Genomic DNA, 22,819 nt, shown 5'->3' with positions numbered 1-22,819 from the left:
TAGGGATGGGTCGATATGAAATTTTGACCGATACCGATATAAAATTTACCGATACCGATAACCGATATTCTACCGATCCAATATAAAATTAGAAATGGTCCTTGAGGAACCTGAAATGTTCATTGATCTCCTTAATAAACGTGTTTCCAGGTGACTGCAGTGCAAAAGAAGTTACATATTTAGACATTTACTTCTTTGAAAGTAGGGCATGGAGAATATCCATAAAAAATACAACAAACTGGCAGAATTTTGCACTAAATTATCAGATATTTATCGATATATCGGATCGGTAAAATAATCGGTAATTTTACCGATAAACCGATACACCGATATGTCTATATCGGCCGATACCGATAGAGTACCGATTAATCGGTCCCATCCCTATATTATACATTGAACAATTTTAAAGAGTTGACCTATGTATATAAACCTTGATGTCTATGCAAATGTACACAATTTTAATAAAATTAATTATAAATTTGAATGTATCTCATCTTGCTTGTCTGAAAGAACACATATGATTGAAGATATTTGTTTTTCATATTGTCAGTCAAAAATAACTGTTATGAATATGAATCCAAAATATTGCACAATTTGATAATTTTGTCATGATATACAAATTGGCCTTTTTAAACATCATATTTAAAAAAAATAGTTTAAATAGTAATTTCAGACACTTAATTGCATTATATGAATAAATTTTGAGCAATCATATGACCAAAATTATTATAACTATTGCAAAAATGTGGAACTCTGAACTTAGCCTAACCATTTCAAATCTTAATATGACAATACATTAATTTTATTGTCATAACTATAACAAAACTACAGAATTTTTCGCTATATCAGATCGATCAAATTATTGGGAATTTTACTGATACATCGACATGCCAATATTGGCTAAGTCTGATATAGTACTGATCGATCAGTCCCAATCCTAGTGCAACTCTTCAAAATTGTTCAAATTGTCTTTAGACTTCCAAGAAAATCCAAAAATTCCTGAGTGCTCCTGTATGTCTTAAATTGTCGGGAATTTTCTGAATGATTTAGGGACAGAATTCTTTATCACACTACAGTGAATATTCATTTCACAAAATCAGCACCACGTATGATGTTTTAGTTTACCCAGATTGTATGTGTCCATCAAGATGTGTGAGTGAGTGCCAGCTGGTTAGAGCACAAGATCTGTAGCAAAATCACAGGTCTGTCATGTATGATGTATACATTGGATCTCTGCCAGCAGGATGGTATTATTGCATGCTAATAAAGAAACAGTCACTAACATACCGAGAATTATAATGAGGTGGGTCAGACTATAGAGAACCAATGGCAGTGCACACAATAAGTCTCCAAGTTGGTGGAAGCGTATTCTCAGGCATCCTGATGCTCCTTGGTGCAGGGTGCATTGCATCTTCTGAATGGAAGCTACCAGATTGAAATCCTGTACTGCCACGATTTGTGTGTGAATCAGGTAACGTTCCATGGCAGACTGTTCACAAGCTTTGAGCTGTCTAAGCATGGGAGAGATTCCTGCACATGCGTGCCTACATTGAGACAGGGTTACTAACTGACATTGATATGCGTCACCCTGAATGGGTGTAATTTTTGAACCTACTAGAACTTACTTCCTAATGCCCCTCGTATATTTCTTGCTTCGGCTCATATTTCCAAGTTTAATTAAATCATGAACAAATAAAGAAAAAGGACGAATTCTAGCTAACATTTCATTTGAACCAAGAGCTGCCATCTCTGCATTTTAGAAGTAGTTTCCACAGTAGAACAAAACAAATGCATGCACCTTAAAAATTATCACACCACGACTCAAAGAGATTCTTACCTGGCCTTCTACTAACATAGCCATGTCCAAGAACATATCGTGGAGCTCCCTAATTGAGGTCTCTAGTTTAATTATATCTGCATGTCTTGCTTCTATTTCTTCTAATGTCTTCCTGGCTTCTTGGGTGTTCATTTCAATCTGGGAAAAACAAAACTCATTAATTACACAACTGATTACATATGTACAAATAAGAATAAAATATAGAGCTGTGTCAACACTGATATATATAAACACTTTTCTTTATTTTTGCAACAATACTGAAGGTAGAAATTGATTTTGTGATCAAATTATTGCCTACTGTGAAATTACCAATATTAAAAAAAAAAACTTTCTTTCTTGCTATGGTACAGTACAAATAGAAAACATTAAAATTTATAAATATTCTGAACAACTTTGAATTGTTACAATTTTCAAATATTGGCATTGCTATCAGTGGCATATTAGTACTGGTTCAAAGTTGGATCAGCTGAGCCCTAATAGAAATGTTAAACTTTGTGTAAGGGTATTTTTATGCATATAAATAAAATTATTAGTATTCTGTGGAGTGCATAGCTTTATCAATACTTAAAACTTTCCATAAGAAAACAATTAGATTCCTAAACTCTGACCAGGTACAGTATAGCCTAGGTTAGGTTTTTTTAAGAGGAGTGTGACTACAGAACCTGTAATGGTGAACGTAAAATTCTTGGAAAATTTTATACTACTTTGCTTTTATGTGTATGTATGTATGTATGCGTAGCAGGTACAACACGTTTGTTGAAGTTCAAAGTTGTGTTGTGCTGTTGTAGTTTAAAAACTATTATCAAGGAAGCCTGGTGTATATGATGAATAAAATAAATAAGTTGTTGTTGTGCCTCCGAAATGGCATTGCGGTAATGTTATCACCAGTGGCGTAGCGTTATAGTATGCCCGTATGCCCGGCGTTCCCAGATTTAAAATTTCAAAAATGCGTAAATGCTGTGAATATAAAGTAAAACTTGGCTAATTTCATATATGTTTGACCTTCATGGCATTATAATAGCTATTTTTCGCAATCCGCTTGCAACGTTCCACTCTCAACACTCGTTCTAGCATCTTTTTTCAATGCCTTTCCTGGCCGGATGCCGAGCAGGTTCGGCGTAAAAGACTATATTCCTTGCTGCCTTTCTGGAGGGAAAGCTTCGAGGGTACAGCACACGCGTAAATACTCTCTCATACGCCGGCGTACGGAGCAACAGAGGTCTACCGTGATTGGTTCATGTGACCCTTCCTGCCTTCTGAAGCAGACGACAGCGGTAGAATTCCACCTGGTTCTTCGTGCTCATGCAACTCGTGTTATGTGATGCTACAATACGCAATATTGACTGACGTAACTTTACCAATCTCAAATATACCGCTTCTTAATGGCCACTGCATTGTATAATTTATCGCACGAACAGCGATATGCATTAGAAACTAAAAGATCAACACAGTTTTTGTCAAATAAGTTGGTGAAGTCCTCGTGGTAGAAATTCAGCCTGTAGCTGCTCTACCACTTAACCCGCAAAACTAGGTATTATTTTTTTTTATTGTTATTATTTTTTCGTTATTATCTAACTGCTTAATATTGTGTCAATGGAAATGTTTAGCATTCATTTGAAAACTCTTAATTGTCTCTGGACAAAATTATTTTAAAATGTTTATCAGCATTCTCAAGATGTAATAAACAGTGGTCTGAATTACTAATCGGCACTGTTACGTCAGTAGAGTGTACGATATTTGGATCATCCACCCACCTCATTGTCAGAGTTCTTTGCACACTGAGCCAAGACGACAGAGGTCCCTGGTTCGAATCCCGGCGTGAGCACGGGTGTTCTTTGTCAGTGTCCCTTCATCAATATCATCACTCATATTTATATTCGCAATTAACCAAAAGTGGTAGAAAAGCGAAGTAAAATAAACCAAATCAATCAGTTGGATCATCCACAACAATGACGTCTGCTGTTGTGCAGAGGCGCTTGTGATTCAGGTAGGTTTTTAATGACTTGCGTCATGCAGAAAGATATATAAAAAGGTATAAAACACCAGAGTTTAAAACATTTGTGGCATAGTGAGGCATCTAATTTTCTTGCTAAAACATGCATGGATGATGTTTTATTGAAAACCCAGCTGACTTCAGGCAAATAAACAATACCTGTGGCGACTAATATCATAAGTAAATTATTAAGCAAGAAAGGGGCGACCCTTCCTTCGGACTTGGCGTTCCACCCGAAATGTCCATGGTACGCCACTGGTTATCACTAAGAAAAATCTAACTACTTCATCATTATAAACATACTCACCCCTTGTGTAAAGACCGAAGGGTTATCCTGTTCTAACATTTCTTCTAACTCTTCACTTGTTGTTGTTTTTCCAGCTGTAAAAATAATGCATGTGTCAGTAACTTCAATAAATTAACATGGTTTTCATTATGAAACTTAAATCAAAATTATTTTCAATTGTTGGTTTTACTACAGTAATCATCTGATGAATGGTGCAATAAATATAAAATTACATTCAGTCTGTGGCAGTTTTTTATTTACTCAACTAGAATTTTGTGAAAAGAAATTGATTTTGTGATTAAGTGACAGTTACTTTATATTTCAATGTAATTTTTTTTTTTTTACATTTTAAAGCAAAAGTCTGGCAAATTTAAGTATGTTATTGCAGTAGAATAATCATGTATTAATATTTATCAATATATTAAAATGTTATAATGTACAGGGTGGTGCACGAAATGATCCCCATTTGTTTTTTTGTTTTTTCCCAATCTGAGATGAGAAATCACGTCATGTTTGTCAACAGCAGTTGCAGTATTCATTCAAAAAGTTCCTTGATGAAATGTGAAGCATAATTCATGATGCTGCCGCTAGGGGACTAGAGAAGACAACATGGCGAACATTTCCTGCACATTTCCACCTTCAGTGGTACCCCCTCTAGAAAAACGATCCACAAATTGCATGAAAAGTTTCGAATGGAAGGAATAGTATTGGAATCAAAGCATGATCGTCCCAAACCTGTGCATTCGCCTGCAGTGGCGGATTAAGCTTCCTCGCCGCCCCTAGGCACAAACTTAATGTGCGCCCTTCTCAAAAGAAAAGTAGTAACTTATTTGCACTGACCCAGTACGTAAGTTCCGTCTGAATATGTGATTGAAAATGGTTCCCCAAGGTCCCAACAGATTTCTGCCTTGGTTAGAGAGCCAACTCACAGTTTTTGTGTTCTTCAGAATTTTCGTGTGATGCTATAAAAAAATAGAATATTTGAAATGTTTTTCCAGTCTGAAATGCCGTGAGTTGCGATGTTTGTCTTGCCCTTGAACAACCTGCATGATGCACAATAAACGGCACCAGTGCTGCACGAATATACCAAATAATTCCGCAAAATTAATTCTCCATTTACAAGTTTACGAAAAAACACTATTATTTAAAAATCTTGTCTTACCTGCTATGAGTCTTTGGGATTTAGAAAAATCGTTTTCAGCATTCTGATTAATTCCACGTCTTAGAAGAATGGCAATTGTAGACTCATTCAGACACCACTCGGCAGGATCGTCACTAACGAAATTTGCACTCTCACTGTCACAATCAGGAACGAACTGAGGGGACACTACCTCAGGTGCACTTCCTTCCTCCACTAAACCCATAATATTTTCGACATTTTGCGTTTCACAGAGTTCACTTGATGTAGCCGCTTCCACTTCAATTTTTGGACTGCTTTCGGAAATCACTTGTTCCTTTCGCCTAAAAAACGTGTCCACTATACCAAGCTTTTTCTGTAAGGTTGCTTCTCTTTCACGCTTTTCGTTTGCAAGTTTACGATAAGCCACCCCACTTAACTTTGTTCGCTTCATGCTACCTGCTGCATAAAAAAACAAAAAAAACACCAAATCGCAAACGCACTAGTGACAAACTGAACGCACCAGCCAGAGAATCCAGTAAGACAAAAACTAGTTGCGGTCCACGCGAAAGCTGCACTCACTCACTCACTTATTAGCAGTGTTTATGTGTTTATTTTTTTTTTTAAGACTGGCATTGTTACAGATGCAAGTTTCAAACAATCAGTCTTCTTTCCTGCCTGGCCATTAACAAAAGCTTAGTGGAAGATCGAGTGGTATGTATTTACAAAAACAAATCAACAAAGGCTGGGCGGCTTGCATTGTCATTGTAAGCGATAAAAGCCACAGCACGGGTTAAAAACAAATTGATTGGCGGCTGAAGGAGGTAGAGCAACGAAACATTTCTTGATAACACATAAATCCGATACATCAAGGTTTCTTTTGTATGAAGCGAAAGTGTTGCAAACCGTTGATTTGAAACATTGGTTTCATAGGTCTATATTGTCACTGTGTACGTAAGACACCTTTTATTATTCTTGATATTCTGGAACAAAAATTTGCCGCCCCTAGGCACGTGCCTAGTGGACCTAGTTAGTAATCTGCCACTGTTCGCCTGAGAATATTGAAGCTGTTCTAGTCGCTATGCAGAAGAGTCGCAAATCGGCTACAAAAGCAGCAATACAAGTAGAGATATCAAGATGCTCTGTTCAACAGATTCTTAAAAATGATCTCCATATGTATCTGTACAAGATTACCATGGTGCAAAAACTCACAAATGAACATAAACAGCAGAGAATGGCCTTTGTTCATTGGGCTGGGGCAATATGGAATGTTTGGTTTCCTGATGAGGCAGACTTTCATTTGGATGGTGTGGTTAACAAACAAAATGCGTGCTTTTGGGCAAATGAGAAGCCACAAGTGCTTCATGAAAATGTTGCAGTGAAATTATGGAACTCATGTTCCGTAGGGTGGTCATATTGAGCATGTATTGCAGTAGTACATTTTTCCAAAGTGTAACCTTTTGTGTGATATATGTTTCATTGAAAGCTTCTTCATAATATAGTTTTTATCCAAGAACAAAATGGGGGATCATATTGTGCACCACCCTGTATAACTTTCAACCATCAGTATCATTGAGAATCAGCACCGCTATCAGTGCTGGTTCAAAATGTCATCGGCTCAGGTTTAATTTTTATGAAACCACATTGAAAACATGGCAAAAAAACCTTGAACATGCACGCATTTGTACATAATCAACTTCTACAATTACTTTGGACATCGGTATAACATATTAATAGATGTTAACTGCAATGGAATTGTTATTTTAAGTAAGAGGAAACTTATGACATTGTGTTACATTCCTTATTCATTCTAAAGAAACAGTAACTTTGGAAAGTGAAACGTTAAGGGGAGTTAAGACTTATAGTTTCAGTGTGGCTCAAGAGAGCATTCTACAGGTGAAGAGAGCACTTGTGGATTGTGTAAAAATGTTCCTGGTGAAGACGACACTTGTGGATTGTGTGAAAATGTTCCAGGTGAAGAAGACACTTGTGAATTGTGTAAAAAGGTTCCAGGTGAAGAAGACACTTGTGGATTGTGTAAAAATGTTCCTGATGAAGAGGACACTTGTGGATTGTGTAAAAATGTTCCTGATGAAGAGGACACTGTCAGATGTTGTTGAAACATTCCAGGTAAATATGTGGATGATGCTCAGGTATTGAAACATTCCAGGTGACGAGGTAGTATGATTGGTGTAATAAGTACAGCATCATTTTAACAATTTCATCTACTTGCTTAATTTAAGTGAGCAAAATTAATTTCCATGTTGTTAAATGTAATAGCATAATATGGAAAAAGGTCTGCACTGTGTTGCTGTTACATAATGCTCAGCTGTCCTGATAAATGGATATTGTTAAAAGGATCACCCTGGCAGCCAAATACATCAAGTACTTGACCCATGATTTTGAGTGCTGAATGTTCTGGACACAAGCCAAGGCCAATCAAAATATAAAGAAGCTGAAAGAACAAACAGGTGATTGAACAAAACAATGCTACTCACTTATTTCCAGTTGCCTTTGTATCCTTGCTTTGCAGCGATCCCTATAGTCAGTCTGTGCACCGTTGTACTCGGTCATCACATCCACAAACTTCCTTGACAGTGTTGAGTGCTGGGTCTTCCTTATCCGTAGATCTGCAGAGCCTCGTTCGCTGTCATCTTCCTCCCGTTCCTCAATGTTCCTCTCAATGGCTGGAAGAAAGAGGACAAAAATGTGTCAAAAATTTCTTGCATAACTATGGCTGCCATTTTTCCCAGCCACTTCTCATCTTAATATATAATACCAGGTAACCAAGAAAGTTCATGCGGTTTTAGTACAAAGAAGAAAAGGTCCAAAACAAATGTGTTTACCTTATATTTATTCTGCAAAATATCCACCATCCGCTTCTACAACCTTCTCCCATCTTTGTACAAGCCTGTAGATGCCATATTTGAAAAAGTCTTTGTGTAGGGCCGCAAAAAACTGCACCACCGCGTTTTCAACCTCCTCGCGAGTTTGGAAATGTTGATTGCGCATATGGTTGTCCATAGACAAAAAAAGATGGTAGTCTGATGGAGCGATGTCGGGTGAATACGCTGGATGTGGCAGAAGTTCCCAGCCGAGAGAAGAAATCACCTCCAGGGTCATCTTTGCTGTATGCGGTTTAGCGTTGTCTTGGTGGAAAAGAACACGCTTCCTATTCACTAATGCAGGTTGTTTTTTGCAAGCTGTTCGGCCACTCTTTGCAATTGCGCGAAGTACACCTCTTTGTTGATGGTTTTACCACTTTCCAAGAACTCATAATGCACAATCCCAGCCGTAGTCCACCAGACACACAGCAGCACCTTCCGCTGATGAAGAGCAGGTTTTGCAGTTAAAGGTATGGTGTCATTTGACGATAACCAATGGTATGAGCGTTTCTTGTTATCATACATTACCCACTTTTCATCACACATCAAAATGCAGTCCAAAATTGGGCAGTTGTTGTTCCTAGTGAGCAAGGAAGCGCAAATGTTCAGTCGTTGGAGACTGTTCGCAGCAGTCAGCTCGTGCGGGACCCACTTACTCAGATTCCATGATTTGCCAAGCTCATGCAAGTGCACACAAATTGTTTCAGCACTTACCGCAAATCGTTGAGCGAGTTCTTGACACGTTTGACTTGAATCCTCTTCAATTGCTGCCTTCAGTTGGTCCACATTGAGAGATTTCGGTCTGCCTGATCGAGGTTTGTCTGCCAGTGTCTCATCGCCACTCGAGAAGGTCTGAAACCACTTTTGCGCTGTCCGTTCACTAATTGTACCTTCTCCAAACGCTGCACATATTTTTCTTGCTGCTTCCGCTCCTTTTGTGCCCAATTTGAACTCATACAGTAAACACACCCTGATTACTGCATTCGACACAGCCATGGTTCACTGCGAATACTTGCTCTTGAACTATCGACTGCGACCTGTTATCTACGTTAGCCGACGTGCCAAGGAATGAGCTTTCCGCCAATCACACATACATGTACCCCTGGCAGCTGAACTGCGTACTACCCCATGAAAACTACGGGCAGTTGTAAAAACCGCATGAACTTTCTTGGTTACCTGGTACTTATGGGATGGATCATGATTCTGAGATGTTGTTTTAATTTTAAAAAAAGTCTTGTATATGGTGAATTTTCCCCTCCTATCATGGCAGCAATCTAATTAATTCAACACATTTTAAAGCTCATGTAACAATTCCAACACGAAACTCCAGATCATTAACTGTAGAATAGGATGCTCGTCTAGGAACAATATGTTTATGGATTAAAGCAGTGTTGCCATACCTGAGACCTTTCAACTACAATGGCTAGATTACTGAAACCTTTCGAATTTGCACCATAATTTTAACAGACATAATTCAAAGTTCTTTTGGTGAATTTTCCATGAAATTTTAATTAGATCTATAAAATTACTTTCAAAGTTATCACATCAAAAAACTGTGAAAAATGTATATTAAAGTGGGACAAAAGTAGGCTTTTGTAATAGAATGTAGGAGTATGTGACAAAAAGTTGTAGGTAGTATAATGTATTAAAACTGTAATTAAACTTCTAACCCCATGTCTGTGCAACTGAGCTCAAATTTGAGAATTTCCTTGGAAAATTGAAAAATCTGAAAATTTTCAAGATGTAATTCTCTATTGCAAAATTTCATCAGGGTATAGTTAATATTAGATATTTTTTTAAGTAAAATGGTTTAAATTAATTCTATACATATTTTACAATAGTTTTCAAAATGCGAAACAGGGATAGATATTGAAAAGAGGATTGCAAATGTTATAGCTTTTGACACATTATTGTGTTCTATACAAACATACCCTATGGGAAATAATTTTGAAGCTTTCCTGGCAGCAAATAATAAAGACGTTTTGTCAGGATATCAGCCAAGTGATTTCTGGATAGGCTTCCGAGATTTTGAGAGCTAACGTCACTTCAATCCCTGAAGATGAGAGTGACGTTAGCTCGTGAAGGCTCGGAAGCCTATCCGCAATTCACCTGGCTGATATCATGAGAAAACATCTTTATAATACCCTAAGGGAGTTTTCAGACCAAAGTAAGATATGATATGAGGATTTCACACTGAAGTAAGTAACATTGTTACAAATTGTACACACCAGCCAGAAGAGACACTTTCCCCTCCAGTCTGCATGTGTGACCAACACACTAAAGCAACACAATGAAAGCAAGTAATTGAGAAAAAGACCCAGTTCGATTGACAAGTGCAGCTTGTCATGTCACTCAGTATGAAAGGTAATAATTATTTCTGAAGGTTCATTTGAAAGTGACAAGTGTCACTCATTGCTTAAATCTGAAAGTTCCGTTATGCTTGCAAAATGGCATAGAATTCTACTATGAAGATGAAACTTGAAAAAATACGAAACAAGCATATACCTTGTAGATAGGCACACAGGAGATGTACTGCGTAGAAATTTTCAGCGAAAATTTAAAACTCAACCAGAGACCCGGGTTTGTGTCCTGGTCGAGCCTGCATTTTTCGCTGAAAATTTCTACGAAGCATATGTATATATATATATATATATAAAAATCAAATAATATATATATATATATATATATCTGTCTTTAAGCAAAAAGAAAATAACAATGAGAAGGGACACATCTAAAGAGTTTTATGAGATATCTTCACCCCCCTCGCACCTAATTATGTTTTGAAATATAATTAGGACAAATAATTGAGCATAAAAACATTAGAATTAAGCTATTTAAACAAACAAGGATAGTGTGATATGGCATGTATTTACACAGAAACATCATCGAATGGTTAGAATTTTTAATATTACTTTGGGAACCAGCACTTGAAGTGGAAATTGTTAGCTGATCAAGGTTGTTTGATCGAGCTGGAAGGATGAGCCTATAGTTTAACATGGTGAAAAATAAGATAGTTGAGGTGGATGCTTTGCAAAAATTTTGCTAACTGGGGTGATACTTTCCTCCCAAACTGCCCTCACTTCAGACACAGCTAAGAAGACATACTTTGTTAACAAATATGATAAAATGTTAGACAAAAAAAACACAAAATTGAAATATGTAATATCTAACATATATTCAATATTCATCACAAAGTACATGAATAAAATATATTGCAAATAATTAAATGAGGCAACAATTTGCTTGTACTACATCCCATATGTCACAATTTCTAATTTTTGTGAAATTTCAGTAGCCAAGGTAATTGCTGAAACAATGCTCTATATTTTCTTCTCTTCTCTGTATCTCATTTTCATGGAAACTGATATTAAACCTCCAATGATTTCTGTCAATGTGAGGTATGTCATTCTGTGCATATTATATTCAGCAAATATTCCATTGCTGAAACACAAACAATGAGTCAGCAAAGGAATATTTGTTCACTACTGACTAATGACAATAATCAGTGCAATTAAGTAAGTACTGAATAAATAACTTTCGTCAAAAATTAGTCCTAATTATTTGCTAAATTGATAGTACGTATTAATTTACTCAAGAAATATGTTAATGAGGCAACAGAAAACAGATCCAATGTAGAAGTACGATATAAAAATTGTGCATCTTAACTGGGTATCATAACAGGACTGTAATAGTTAGTAATCAATGTAAGTATAAAAAAAAAAATCCAGACTACAATTCTTCACACTGGAGGGGAATTATCTGAATATATACATGATATTGTTTACAGTCATACGTAAAAGAAACCTATCAGTTTAAGACTGATGCGACTAATGCACAAACATAATCAACATTGAAAAATCTTACATTTTAGCTTTCCACGGACTTTGTTGGCAGTTTTCTTGATTTCATCCATAAGATCCTCCAATTCATGCTTCACCTCTGAAATGTGCAGAAAAATAAATTACTTCAATACACTACTTACATACAGAAGTTCACTTATTTGTACTATATGAATTGATTGATTGATTGATTGTTTATTTTACTTCGCGTTTTGAGCCTCTTGGCTAATTTGCGAAGATGGGGATGAGTGATGAAATGATGAAATTGATGAATGGACATTCACACAAACAACAAAGCCCGACCGGGATTCGAACCCGGGACCCTTGGCGTTGCAGCGCGATGTGCTAACCACTCAGCCACAGGGTCGGGCTTGTACTATATGAAGTAATCGCCTGACATATTCAAGCTGTTTAAAAATATGACATTTGCTGTGATAAACTGAAGTTAGAATTTATTCATCATTTTGATAAAGCTTCACTACCTTGGATTGGAATGCAAATTTTTAGTGACTCAATATCTGAAAATAATTTATGCTTGCTCTTGGAGGTGGAACTAAAAATGTTGTTCATAAATTGTTGTTAAATTTATATTATAGTGAATTTGTAAAAGATAAAATACTTACAAACTGCAATTGAAACTACATTGAAATAGCTCATGAGTTATGACAATCAGAACATATATTTATGAATAAAATATCAAGATTTCAGTACAAAAACTGACCACATTTCAGGATCAAAAGTTGAATGTAAAATGACATTTTGGGGCTAAAATGGTGAATATAATCTGAGGTTAGTGCATCCCAGATCCCTTAACCTTTGTTGATGAAGGCAGTGTGCTTCGAAATTAATCAGAAAAATTAATTACATTTGAAATACACAAAATAATGAACATCGCCTATGCAATATTAAAACTGTAATTACCCCATCCACATACATTTATCAGGGTGTCTACAATTTCGTAAAAACAAAATTCCCTGACTTTTCCAGGCTTTCCAGACCAAGAATCAAAATTATCCAGACCAAATCATTACAGCAATTAGCGTACATGAACGTGTCTGGAAGAAAATCACAATACTGTAGCTAAACACTCGCACTTAGAATCCCTAACCTAACCAATACTTACTCCGATGCCTATACTCTAAAATAAACAGAGAGATAGAGGAAGAATGGTTTTAGAAAGGAAAGAGGTGAAAGATATGCCATAGGACTACTGAGAAAACTTGGAGAAAGAGACCTGGAAAAAGGTAAAGAAATATTTGTAGCATTTGTGAACTTTGATAAAGCCTTCGATAGAGTGAACTGGACCAGGCTGTGAGGGATCCTGAAGAATATTGATGTAGATTGGAAGGAAGAGGCTTGTCTGCAACCTACATATGAAACAACGTGTAAAAGTGAAATTGGAAGAGGGGCACGACAAGGCTGCTGCCTTTCCCCTACATTATTCAACATCTAGTTAGAAGAAATAGTCAAAAACTGTTTCCATATCAAGATAAGGGTAGCACTAGGAGGAAGGAAAATGTCTTATATAAGATTTGCAGATGACATGGCCCTGTTGGCAGAAAATGAAAGAATCAAACACTATGTGAACAGTTCGGGATGAAAATAAATGTGAATAAGACGAAAGCCATGGTGATCGGAAGAAAACAGAGGAAGGCAAAAGTGAGAATCAGAGGTAAGAGAATCGGTCAAGCTTTAAATATCTTGGATGCATCATAAGCAGTGATATGAAATGCAGCCAAGAAATAAAAATAAGAATAGCAATGGCGAAGGAAGCCTTCAATAGAAAGAAAAATATTTTCTGTGGATCTATGAACAAAGAACTGAGGAAAAGACTAATGAAATGCTTTGTATGGTGTGGAAACATGGACACTGAGAAGAAGTGAGAAAAAGTGACTGGAAGCTCTGGAAATGTGGCTGTGGAGACGAATGGAGCGGGTGAAATGGACAGAGAAAGTGAGAAATGAAACACTGCTAGAAAGAGTTGGGGGGAAAAGATCAATGCTGGTTGGGTCACTAGATGAGAAGAAACTGTATCCTAAAGGAAGCTATTGAAGGAATGGTCAATGGTAAGAACATCCGGGGAAGAAAAAGATTCCAAATGATTGACGACATCAAAATAAATGTTTCCTACACTCCTACAAAGCGAAGAGCTGAAGATCGAACAGCATGGAGGTTGAAGGAAAGACCTGCTCCTGTGCAGAAAACAATGAATGAATTAATGTAAAGGTAACCATGACAAGTAAAACTCAACAGGAACTGACGGTTGGATAGGGGGGGAAAGTAAGCATCAGGGGCAAGTTTTTATGTGATACTTGTCTTGGACTAAAGGTTAAAAAGAATTTTTTTTCAGAAAAAATTATAAATTATTCCATAAATAATACATAATTAGAGAAAAATTTAGTAACATACATATTAACCCTAATAACCATCTACCAAACACCCACCAAAACTTGCAACAAGAAAGTAGTGAATTTCAATAACCACAAATTGTAGCAGATTTATACATGAAAATAGTGCAAAATTATCATACAATTCTTACTGCAACAACTGATAATAATTAGTATACTAAACTGGAGTATAGTTTGTCAACAACAATCTTTAATTTCTTGCTTGTCTTCCTTTCTTTGTTCAAAAACCCACTTTTAGTGCATTACTACAAAAATGTTGACTTTTTCCAGAAACAGTCAATTCCCCTGACATTTCCAGGTTCTCCAGACTGGTAGACACTCTGATTTATACACCATTTTTAATAACTTCTTATAAAGTGTACTTAACATAAAAGCCAACTTCACGCCTTTATTACTTAAGCTTAATAATCAAATTTTCCTTACTCTCGTCTGTCTGAGGAGCTGACAAAATGTCGCTGTGTTTTCTCTTCACGTCTTCCACATATTGTTGGAGCCTTTGTATCATTTCCCGTATCTCTTCCACCTGTAATATTTACAAGTATTGTGTAAGTTGCAAAATTACAAAATGTTTACAAATTGAAACATCACTTCCGTGTCTAGTGAATAATGATACCCTTTCTCTGGTATATGGAATTGTGTTTGGTGGAATGGAACTCACTTGGAGTAGTAACTCCTAATGGACAATGGATATTTAATAAGACATCAGAAACATATCATGCTCTTATATTCATATCTTCCATTATAGCCCTGACAAGCCCTCCCATCCTGGTAACCACAGTATATAATTACGGTACATGGAAATAGAACTCAATTTTAAATATTGGTATGGTCAGCAATACAATCTGAATACACCAATATATTTTAAAATAACATTTTATTGCACAAGAGAATTTTTGACTTGGTACTGATATACCTAGGGTATGGTTACCAGATGTCCTATTTTTTTTCCCCCTGGACATATCTTGCATGTTTGTAGTACAAGACAAATTTGAAAATCATTGTAAATGCCCTACATTTTGACAATCACACAAGTTACATTAAGAAAATATGTCTTGAGTTTGTGTTTTAAGTCCACTTTGTGCACAGATAGGTCAATAGAGACTGGACCTACAGTTTAAAGTGTGATCAGAACCACTATGTGCCTCCAGCAGGTATCGAACCCAGGAAGGAAGATATGTCTCTCACAGTAACAGAAAATTAGAGAAATTGAGAAAAAATAATAAAATGGCTCCTTGCAGAAGTATGCTTAAAACTAGGGCTTGGCTGATACCACTTCGAACCAATACCCTTACTGATGCCAATGCTTTTACCTATTCCCACCAATACTAATGCATAAAAATTGTAACAAAAGTTGTTCAAAACATTATTAATTTTGGTGTGTAAGTATTCCATTCCATTTATATGCATCAATTTACCCAGAGTTTTTCTTTAAAATATTCTAAAATTACATGAGAATATTAAAATATATGTTATGTAATCACAAAATCCCTTTTTCACACAATATTAATTCAAAATCAAATAAAACTTTGAGTCTTGGATAATTTTCAAGATAATTAGATTCCATAAAAGTGTTGTGTAGCATTTTGGCAGACCCCACAAAAAGATCAAAATGCCGGAAATCTCTCAGCTGGTAGAGGTAAATAAATTCCACCTGATACTTCCTGATACTAATTCCACTTTTATTAGCCGATACTGATACCAATACATCAGCATCAGTATCACCCCAGATGGATAAAAATCATGATTTTCATTTTAAAAAAACTAAATCATTTTGATGATTTTTTAATTTAAATTTAAATCATATTTATTTTAAAAAAATTGCTTGTACGTTTTCGGCACCATACATATAGGTATATTTTTTTATGTAGAAAGGCTATTTCTGGTAAATGGTCCTGTAAAATGTTTGAACAGTTTGATTAAAGCAAATAAAAAATTATATGTAAATATACATTTTTCTGTTTCTGGTACTGTGTTATGTAAACCTACTTTGGAAAAGTGTGTTAATGAAACTATAATAATTTCAGTAACTTTTCTTCTAGTGAAAATAAAACATTTTGGATATTGTAACTTAAAATATTTTTTATAGTCTTTGTGTCTGAATTTTGGTGATTTTTTGATTGATAGTTTTCAAAATATTAGTTGTCATGTTTATTTACAGCTTAATGATATAATTAATGACACTATTCACGGTTTAACATGATTAGTATTTTGTACATTATTCTACACAAAATTTTTGCTTATAAAAATTAATGAATTTTAAATCAAGATAAATGTAACTGTGTTTACTGTTTATATAATACATTTCCTATGAGCTTCTCCCCATCAGTACACATATCTTGTTCCCATGCTTTTTCTTTGAAAATGTTGGGAGTATATACTTAGATATCTAAGAGCCTAATAAACACCACTGAATGATTACAAGATTAATGTACTTTCACCAAAAGTATTCTGATATCTACAAACTACTCATGTACATTATTCCATAAATTATTTCTTTAAAGTGACTTAAATCAATCTGCCTTGAATTACCTCAGTCCTACTTAAAAAAAATATAGTAACGTCACTGATTATAATTTCGGGAGTTTTGGAATCAATAATTAAAAGTTAACTATTTTTGAACTTATGTCAATTTCACATTATTTTTTAACATTTACTTACTAGTAATGTGTAGTATTTACTGTGAATGATTGTCTTAGAGCCCTATACCTTTTAGACTGTAATCTTTTTATAGTCGTCCAGTAACCACATAGACATCACACATAAATCATAAAATGTAATACTGTGTGCACTCACCTCCGACAAGAACTGCTCCATATGCTCATCCCTTTCCACATTAAGGGCCACATAATCAAGATCAAACTCATCTTCCTCCTCCTCATCACTGTGACCCTGCAAATATGGAAATTAATCACTTGCAATGCGAGTAGTGCAATAACAGTTACTTCCTAAAAATAATTAATTCTATTGGCTGTATTACACAGAGTAGCTTGCAGAGCAGAAAGATATGGAAGCAGTCGCTAAACTTGGTTGGACTGTGTTTCCCCATCTACCCTACAGCCTGGATCTTACCCCATCAGATTTCTATCTGTTCAGCTCAATGAAGGACACAATGCGCAAGGCAAGGTTTGAAGATGAAAGCATTGTTGGTAACATAGAAAGCAGCATACTTGACCTAATTGCATGATGACTCGAGGCCATAGAATTGAATGGACAGTTTGTAGACAAATAACATATGTAGACGAATTTTGCTGACAGTGAACTTAATTAATGTACAATAATCAGTTCTTCCTTTTGCAGGTTTGGGTAACCAAAGTCCATTCTGCGAATGCAAAATTGATCACTCTTCGGTTATATGATCTTCCTAAATTTCTTGTTCCCTTTGGCCTGTAATTCAATGATTTTTTGAGGCAAACAGCTACCTGGCTTCATCAGAAAATGTTGAATCTACCTTAAATTAATCATCCAGCAACGTAAAATTTCGCAAAGCATCCCCCCAGCTTCCCCAATGCTAAAATAAGGGAGCATCCACTAAACTAGCTCCAAGGCACAATCAAACATCCCCTGCCTAACAATTTTCACTTTGAGCACTGGGTATAGAAGGTTACAACCCTCCTTTGCACTTTATATCCAAGAAGAAAATACAGCAAAATAATTATTTCACTCCATTTCTCCATTCATAATGGCATTCAGTTTTCTTTTGGGGGCAGTTAAACTCCTTTAAAAATTCCTGAGTGTGCCTACACATATAGTACATCTATTATACTTACCACTATATCAATAATAATTTATGCCTAAGAACAAGGTCGTCTTCAAGAGAATGGGGGGGACACTGGCTCCCGTAACTCCCTACTGGGCTCCCAAATTTTTCCGTAGCTTAGAGAAAATTATATTTCAAAATTTAAAACAAAGAGCTCCATTTTTTCAAAACTTTGCATGCAGATTACAATTGGTTTCATATTTTAAGTACCTCTGCTTGTTGGGATATAGACCACATTAAGAATAGGATTAACTAATATAAATATATACTACTATAAATAAATGAAAACTTAATATGGCACAGAAATGGCATGTGTGAGGTTAATATAATATGCAATAAATAATACCATGAAATTTTATTTGAAATATAAAACCTTACTCTTGGTTACAGCATTTGTGGTTCTAAATTTAGGGGGTGGGTTGCTGGACAACATTCCTAGGATTACACACCTCCCCCGCCTGCATTCATCATTACATGCCTGTACACACACACACACATACATACATAAGTTTGTTTCTGTGGGAATGAGTGGCAAACATACCTCTCCAAGCTTTACTGAAGGCCAGCTTATACAACTGTGCGTTTCCCCTATCCTTCCAACCTCTTTCTAGCAAACGGCACATTTCCGCACATCCAAAATGATTCCAAACAACTGCCGGTATCTATCCCTCAGAAAATATTAAATTAATGTGCATTTTAAGTGGGACAGATTTTGTGCTGCAAATTCTGTTCCACTACATTTCGAACACTGAATCTAATTTTCAGCAGAAATCGCAAGTAGCACACAGTAGGTTCAAAAAATACATCACACGAATCTACGGAAGAAATAAAATCATAACTAAATCTATATTTTCTCGTATTTCTTTCATATATTTCAATATTTCGAATATCAATTACTTTAACGCAACTAAACGGGTAATTCGGAGTGAATTCCTTTGAACGATTACGGGCGTAGTCATGGCAACGTCTCTGTGTCAGATGGCGTGAAAGGACCCACCCTTCGATTCCCAGTCGCATCAAATATTAGTTGTGGTCGGCCATGTAGGGCGTTGACTTCTGATCGTATTTCGCCCCATGAGAACCTTATATTATCAATTATCATAATATATGTTTACAACTACATCTCGTAGGTAACACGGAAGGTAAAGAATACTCCTTCACATCATTGAGTAGCATCTGAGCTGGCGATAGCACGCCCATTTTGATAATCAGTGGGATTTTATTCTGGTAGATTTTTCGGCGCCTAAACTCTTAGCGAAAGCTTCGACAAATCAAACTGCGTGACTCCTGTCACGCGAACCTACTATTTACATCAATCAATGTTTCACACTGGATACGCTACAGCTTTTTTTAATGCATGTTCCACCGAGACTATTTTAGTGTAGTTTCACCCGGTTCAAAATTGGGTCAGAATTCGCGACAGAACCTTCTGTTGCTTCTCCTTTTGCACTTAAGTTTTAGTTTCGTGTTTGTTCGGCAACTACAAACGTTATCCGTTCAAAAAAGGAAAAAATATTTGAACCCTACACGATATTGGTTGTGTCTAGGATTTGGTGAAATAAAATCGGAGCTGAAAACACTGAAAACTGCATTTGCGGTTGTTCCGTCGTCTGCGAGATTCGCCATGCCGCACGATTCCTCAGACGTGAGAAATATACTCTCATATAGAAGCTTGTGGGGATGTAGAATCCCCCCACAATGTTACTTTACATAAAATGAAACATATACATTGGTTTAGATCAATAGTTTAAGCCATGGGGTCCAGATGATCGCAAATATAACCGTGAAAGAGCAACATGCCGTATCCAACAAGGCTTTCACGTAATTGCTGGATATACTCACCGCTTTTAGGTCTGCTAAACGATCCTTCGTCATCTTTTGTCCTTGATTTTACACTCTGTATATTCTGCTTTACCTACATACAAATCCCATTCACTAATCTTAATTAGGGTTGCCAGATTCCGGGGTCTAAAAATCGGGAGGCACTACACGACACGTCTGTACACTTCTCCACATCTCACATGCGCGTCTGCTATGTGGCAACGCCGCTTGGACACCAACAAAAGTGTTGCCATCCGATAACTTGCGTGAGAAGCTATATTAAATCACATTTGATGAGGTAAGCCTACAGCACGCTAATCTGAACCCTGTTGGTGTATTTGCTGGAAGTACAGTATGAGTGGGAAAACTTCCCCATGTGGCTGTGCTGTGCCCAATGGAAAAGCCTATGACACAATATTTTCTTGTTACAAGGTAACTTCTCTAATAGAGTGTAACAGGTGGGTATTAATATTTTGATGAAAAATGTTGTATATTACGAAAGAAATGTATGTGAATCAAAAATAAAATTGCTTTTCCGTCAGTTTTACCTAATGACAGGATGTGAAATCCTGGGGGGACGGGGGTATTTCCCCCACCAACAATCTTGGCCTCAAAAATCCCCCCCACCAAAAAAATTTCGGGGGGAAGAGTTCTTGTTACAACAAACAAAAGATAAACAATTACTTTTAATTTCAAATATAATGTACTAAGAATAATATCGAATACATACACAAATTAGTGTAGTTGTGAGTGTTCAATGTTTTTTCTCTCTCAAGAGATCATGAACAAATCTACATCAATACGCACAATAAAAGTGAAACAAGAATGCAAAACAATAATTACTATGAAATCTAATTGGTTTATATCAACATAAAGCAGAAACTTAATAAAAGCTTGCACATAATAAAACCACTTCAACTATTTCATAATTTATTAAGATCTTTAACCAGTTAGTAAAGGACGTAGTTTGCTACTTTATAATATCTGATATATTTAAAAGTAACAAATTTATTTATTTTTGGGTAATTGATAATAATAATAATAAATTTTTAATTTAGTAATTTAATTTAGTGATTTATTTTTACTTTTAATAACATTATAAATATGTAGATCGTATAATTTATATATATGTTTGTGGGGAGAAGGCAGGCCCGTACCCAGGGGAGGGGCCATGTCCCCACCTCGAGCCACGATTTTTTTTAAATGTGAACCCATAAAAAGCTACGTAAAACATCGAAGATTTTTTAAACTTGTATAAATTTCAATTTAATCCTTGCATGTGTCTGTTGTGTAGAAAGTCAGCTTCCAGAAGTCTGCAGTCTGCGATGTTGGGTACGTTTAGTTATATAACCATTCATGCAAGGCTACCAGCAGTGGCGGTGAATGGGGGGGGTCATGGAGGGCAATTGCCCCCTCTCTCTATTTCCACTGTTACTCCTGCTGTATGGCCTCTTAATGCTAAGCCTTGTCTACTCAGACCCGGTGGAAGCACATAGTGCTTCGGATCCCCCTTTAAACTGTAGGTTCAGTCCCAATTAGTCTATCTGTGCATAAAAGTGGACCTAATACGAAAATTGAGGACTAAAGGTGATAAACGTTGTAAGTGCCAAAAGCGAAAGTGTTGGGAAATCGCATCGTTCCGCACATCAGCCCGTAATAACGTGCACACTAGTGACCTCCTTACACGCCGTTTGAATTACTTAGAGGGCAACTTTTACAATTTAACGTGGAAAACGGTGTTTGAATTATCGTGGCACTTACAGCGTTTACCAATTTTAGTCTTCAATTCATACTCAACTTGTGTCTACTAAGATAAAATAAATTGAAGACTAAAATTGGTAAACGCTGAAAGTGCCAAATTAATGCAAACACCGTTTTCCACGTTAAGCTAACAATTATACCATGGAACCTATCATGGAGTATGATCAGTTGCTTCTGAATCTCTGAAACTCTTAATGTTCAATGTATTTTAAAAAGCAAGAAAATAAACCAGCGAAACTGAGTTCAAATCTCGGTGGGAACCTAAGAGGAAAATTTTCTTCCTTTTTAAAATACATTAAACATAAGAGTTTCAGATATTCAAAAGCAACTGATCCTTCTACATGATAGAGGTCCCATGGTGTAATGGTTAGCACCTTGGACTTTGAATCCAGCAATCCGAGTTCAAATCTCGGTGGGACCTAAGAGGTTAATTTTCTTGCTTTTAAAAAATACATTGAATTAAGAGTTTCATATATTCAAAAACAACTGATCCTCCTACACAGGCACGTATCCAGAGGGGGGGCTTAGGGGGCTCGAGCCCCCCCGAAAGTTTTAGGTTTACACTAGATAAAATGAGTTTTTTTTGTTTCTTGTGGTGTGAAATAAAATAATGTGACAATAATTTAAGGAAAGAAATAATTATCGAGGCAAGACTGAGAATGTTCCGTAACCCTGTTATTGATAATAGCACGTATCCAAGATGGGTCACAGGGGCTCGACCCTCTCCCAAGGAAATTTTTCACTTTACGTTAGATAAAATTAGGTTTTTCGCTTCTTAAATAATGTGAAAATAATGTAAGGAGAGAGATAATTATCGAGGCAAGACGGAGCATGTTTTATACCCCTGTTATTATTAATAGCTTGAGCCCCCCCCCCTCAGGAAATTTTTAAATTTACACTAGATAAAATTAGATTTTTGGCGTCTTTAATAATGTGAAGATAATAAATTTATAAATCTGAGAGAAATAATTATCGAGAGAAGACGGAGAGTGTTCTATAACCCTATTATTGTCAATAGCACGTATCCAAGGTGGGAATCAGGAGGCTTGAGCCCCCCTTCAGGATTTTTTTTCTGTTTACACTAGATAAAATTAGGATTTTGGCTTCTTGAATAA

The 22,819-nt window shown here is 36.1% G+C and overlaps 1 protein-coding gene and 1 non-coding gene across 4 annotated transcripts in view; one reads left to right on the top strand and one right to left on the bottom strand.

Moving 5' to 3' along the window:
- The window catches only part of LOC145989233 (syntaxin-1A-like), a 48,798-nt gene extending 28,661 nt beyond the window's left edge, over positions 1 to 20,137 (bottom strand). For 2 of the 3 annotated variants that reach the window (XM_083124542.1, XM_083124543.1), the window contains exons 1-7: positions 19,965 to 20,137; positions 17,159 to 17,254; positions 14,789 to 14,888; positions 11,983 to 12,057; positions 7,732 to 7,920; positions 4,138 to 4,211; positions 1,838 to 1,975 (exon numbers count right to left, since the gene is read on the bottom strand). In XM_083124542.1, coding sequence (XP_082980668.1) covers positions 1,838 to 1,975; positions 4,138 to 4,211; positions 7,732 to 7,920; positions 11,983 to 12,057; positions 14,789 to 14,888; positions 17,159 to 17,254; positions 19,965 to 19,997 — 705 coding nt within the window. In that variant the 5' untranslated portion in view covers positions 19,998 to 20,137. Of the gene's footprint in view, positions 1 to 1,837; positions 1,976 to 4,137; positions 4,212 to 7,731; positions 7,921 to 11,982; positions 12,058 to 14,788; positions 14,889 to 17,158; positions 17,255 to 18,663; positions 18,863 to 19,964 lie in introns of those variants that run through there. The other variant, XM_083124544.1, reaches the window with a different exon arrangement.
- A 1,916-nt stretch (positions 20,138 to 22,053) lies between these two features.
- On the top strand, positions 22,054 to 22,125 carry TRNAQ-UUG (transfer RNA glutamine (anticodon UUG)). The gene has a single exon. It is a non-coding gene; the product is annotated as a tRNA-Gln (tRNA).
- The last annotated feature ends 694 nt before the right edge of the window (positions 22,126 to 22,819 follow it).

This window comes from Lepisma saccharinum, chromosome 6, assembly GCF_977018435.1.
Source record: "Lepisma saccharinum chromosome 6, izLepSacc3.1, whole genome shotgun sequence".
Taxonomy (NCBI): Eukaryota; Metazoa; Arthropoda; class Insecta; order Zygentoma; family Lepismatidae; genus Lepisma; species Lepisma saccharinum.
The sequence above is the reverse complement of the archived record's forward strand: the minus strand, read 5'-3'. Positions and strand labels throughout refer to the sequence as shown.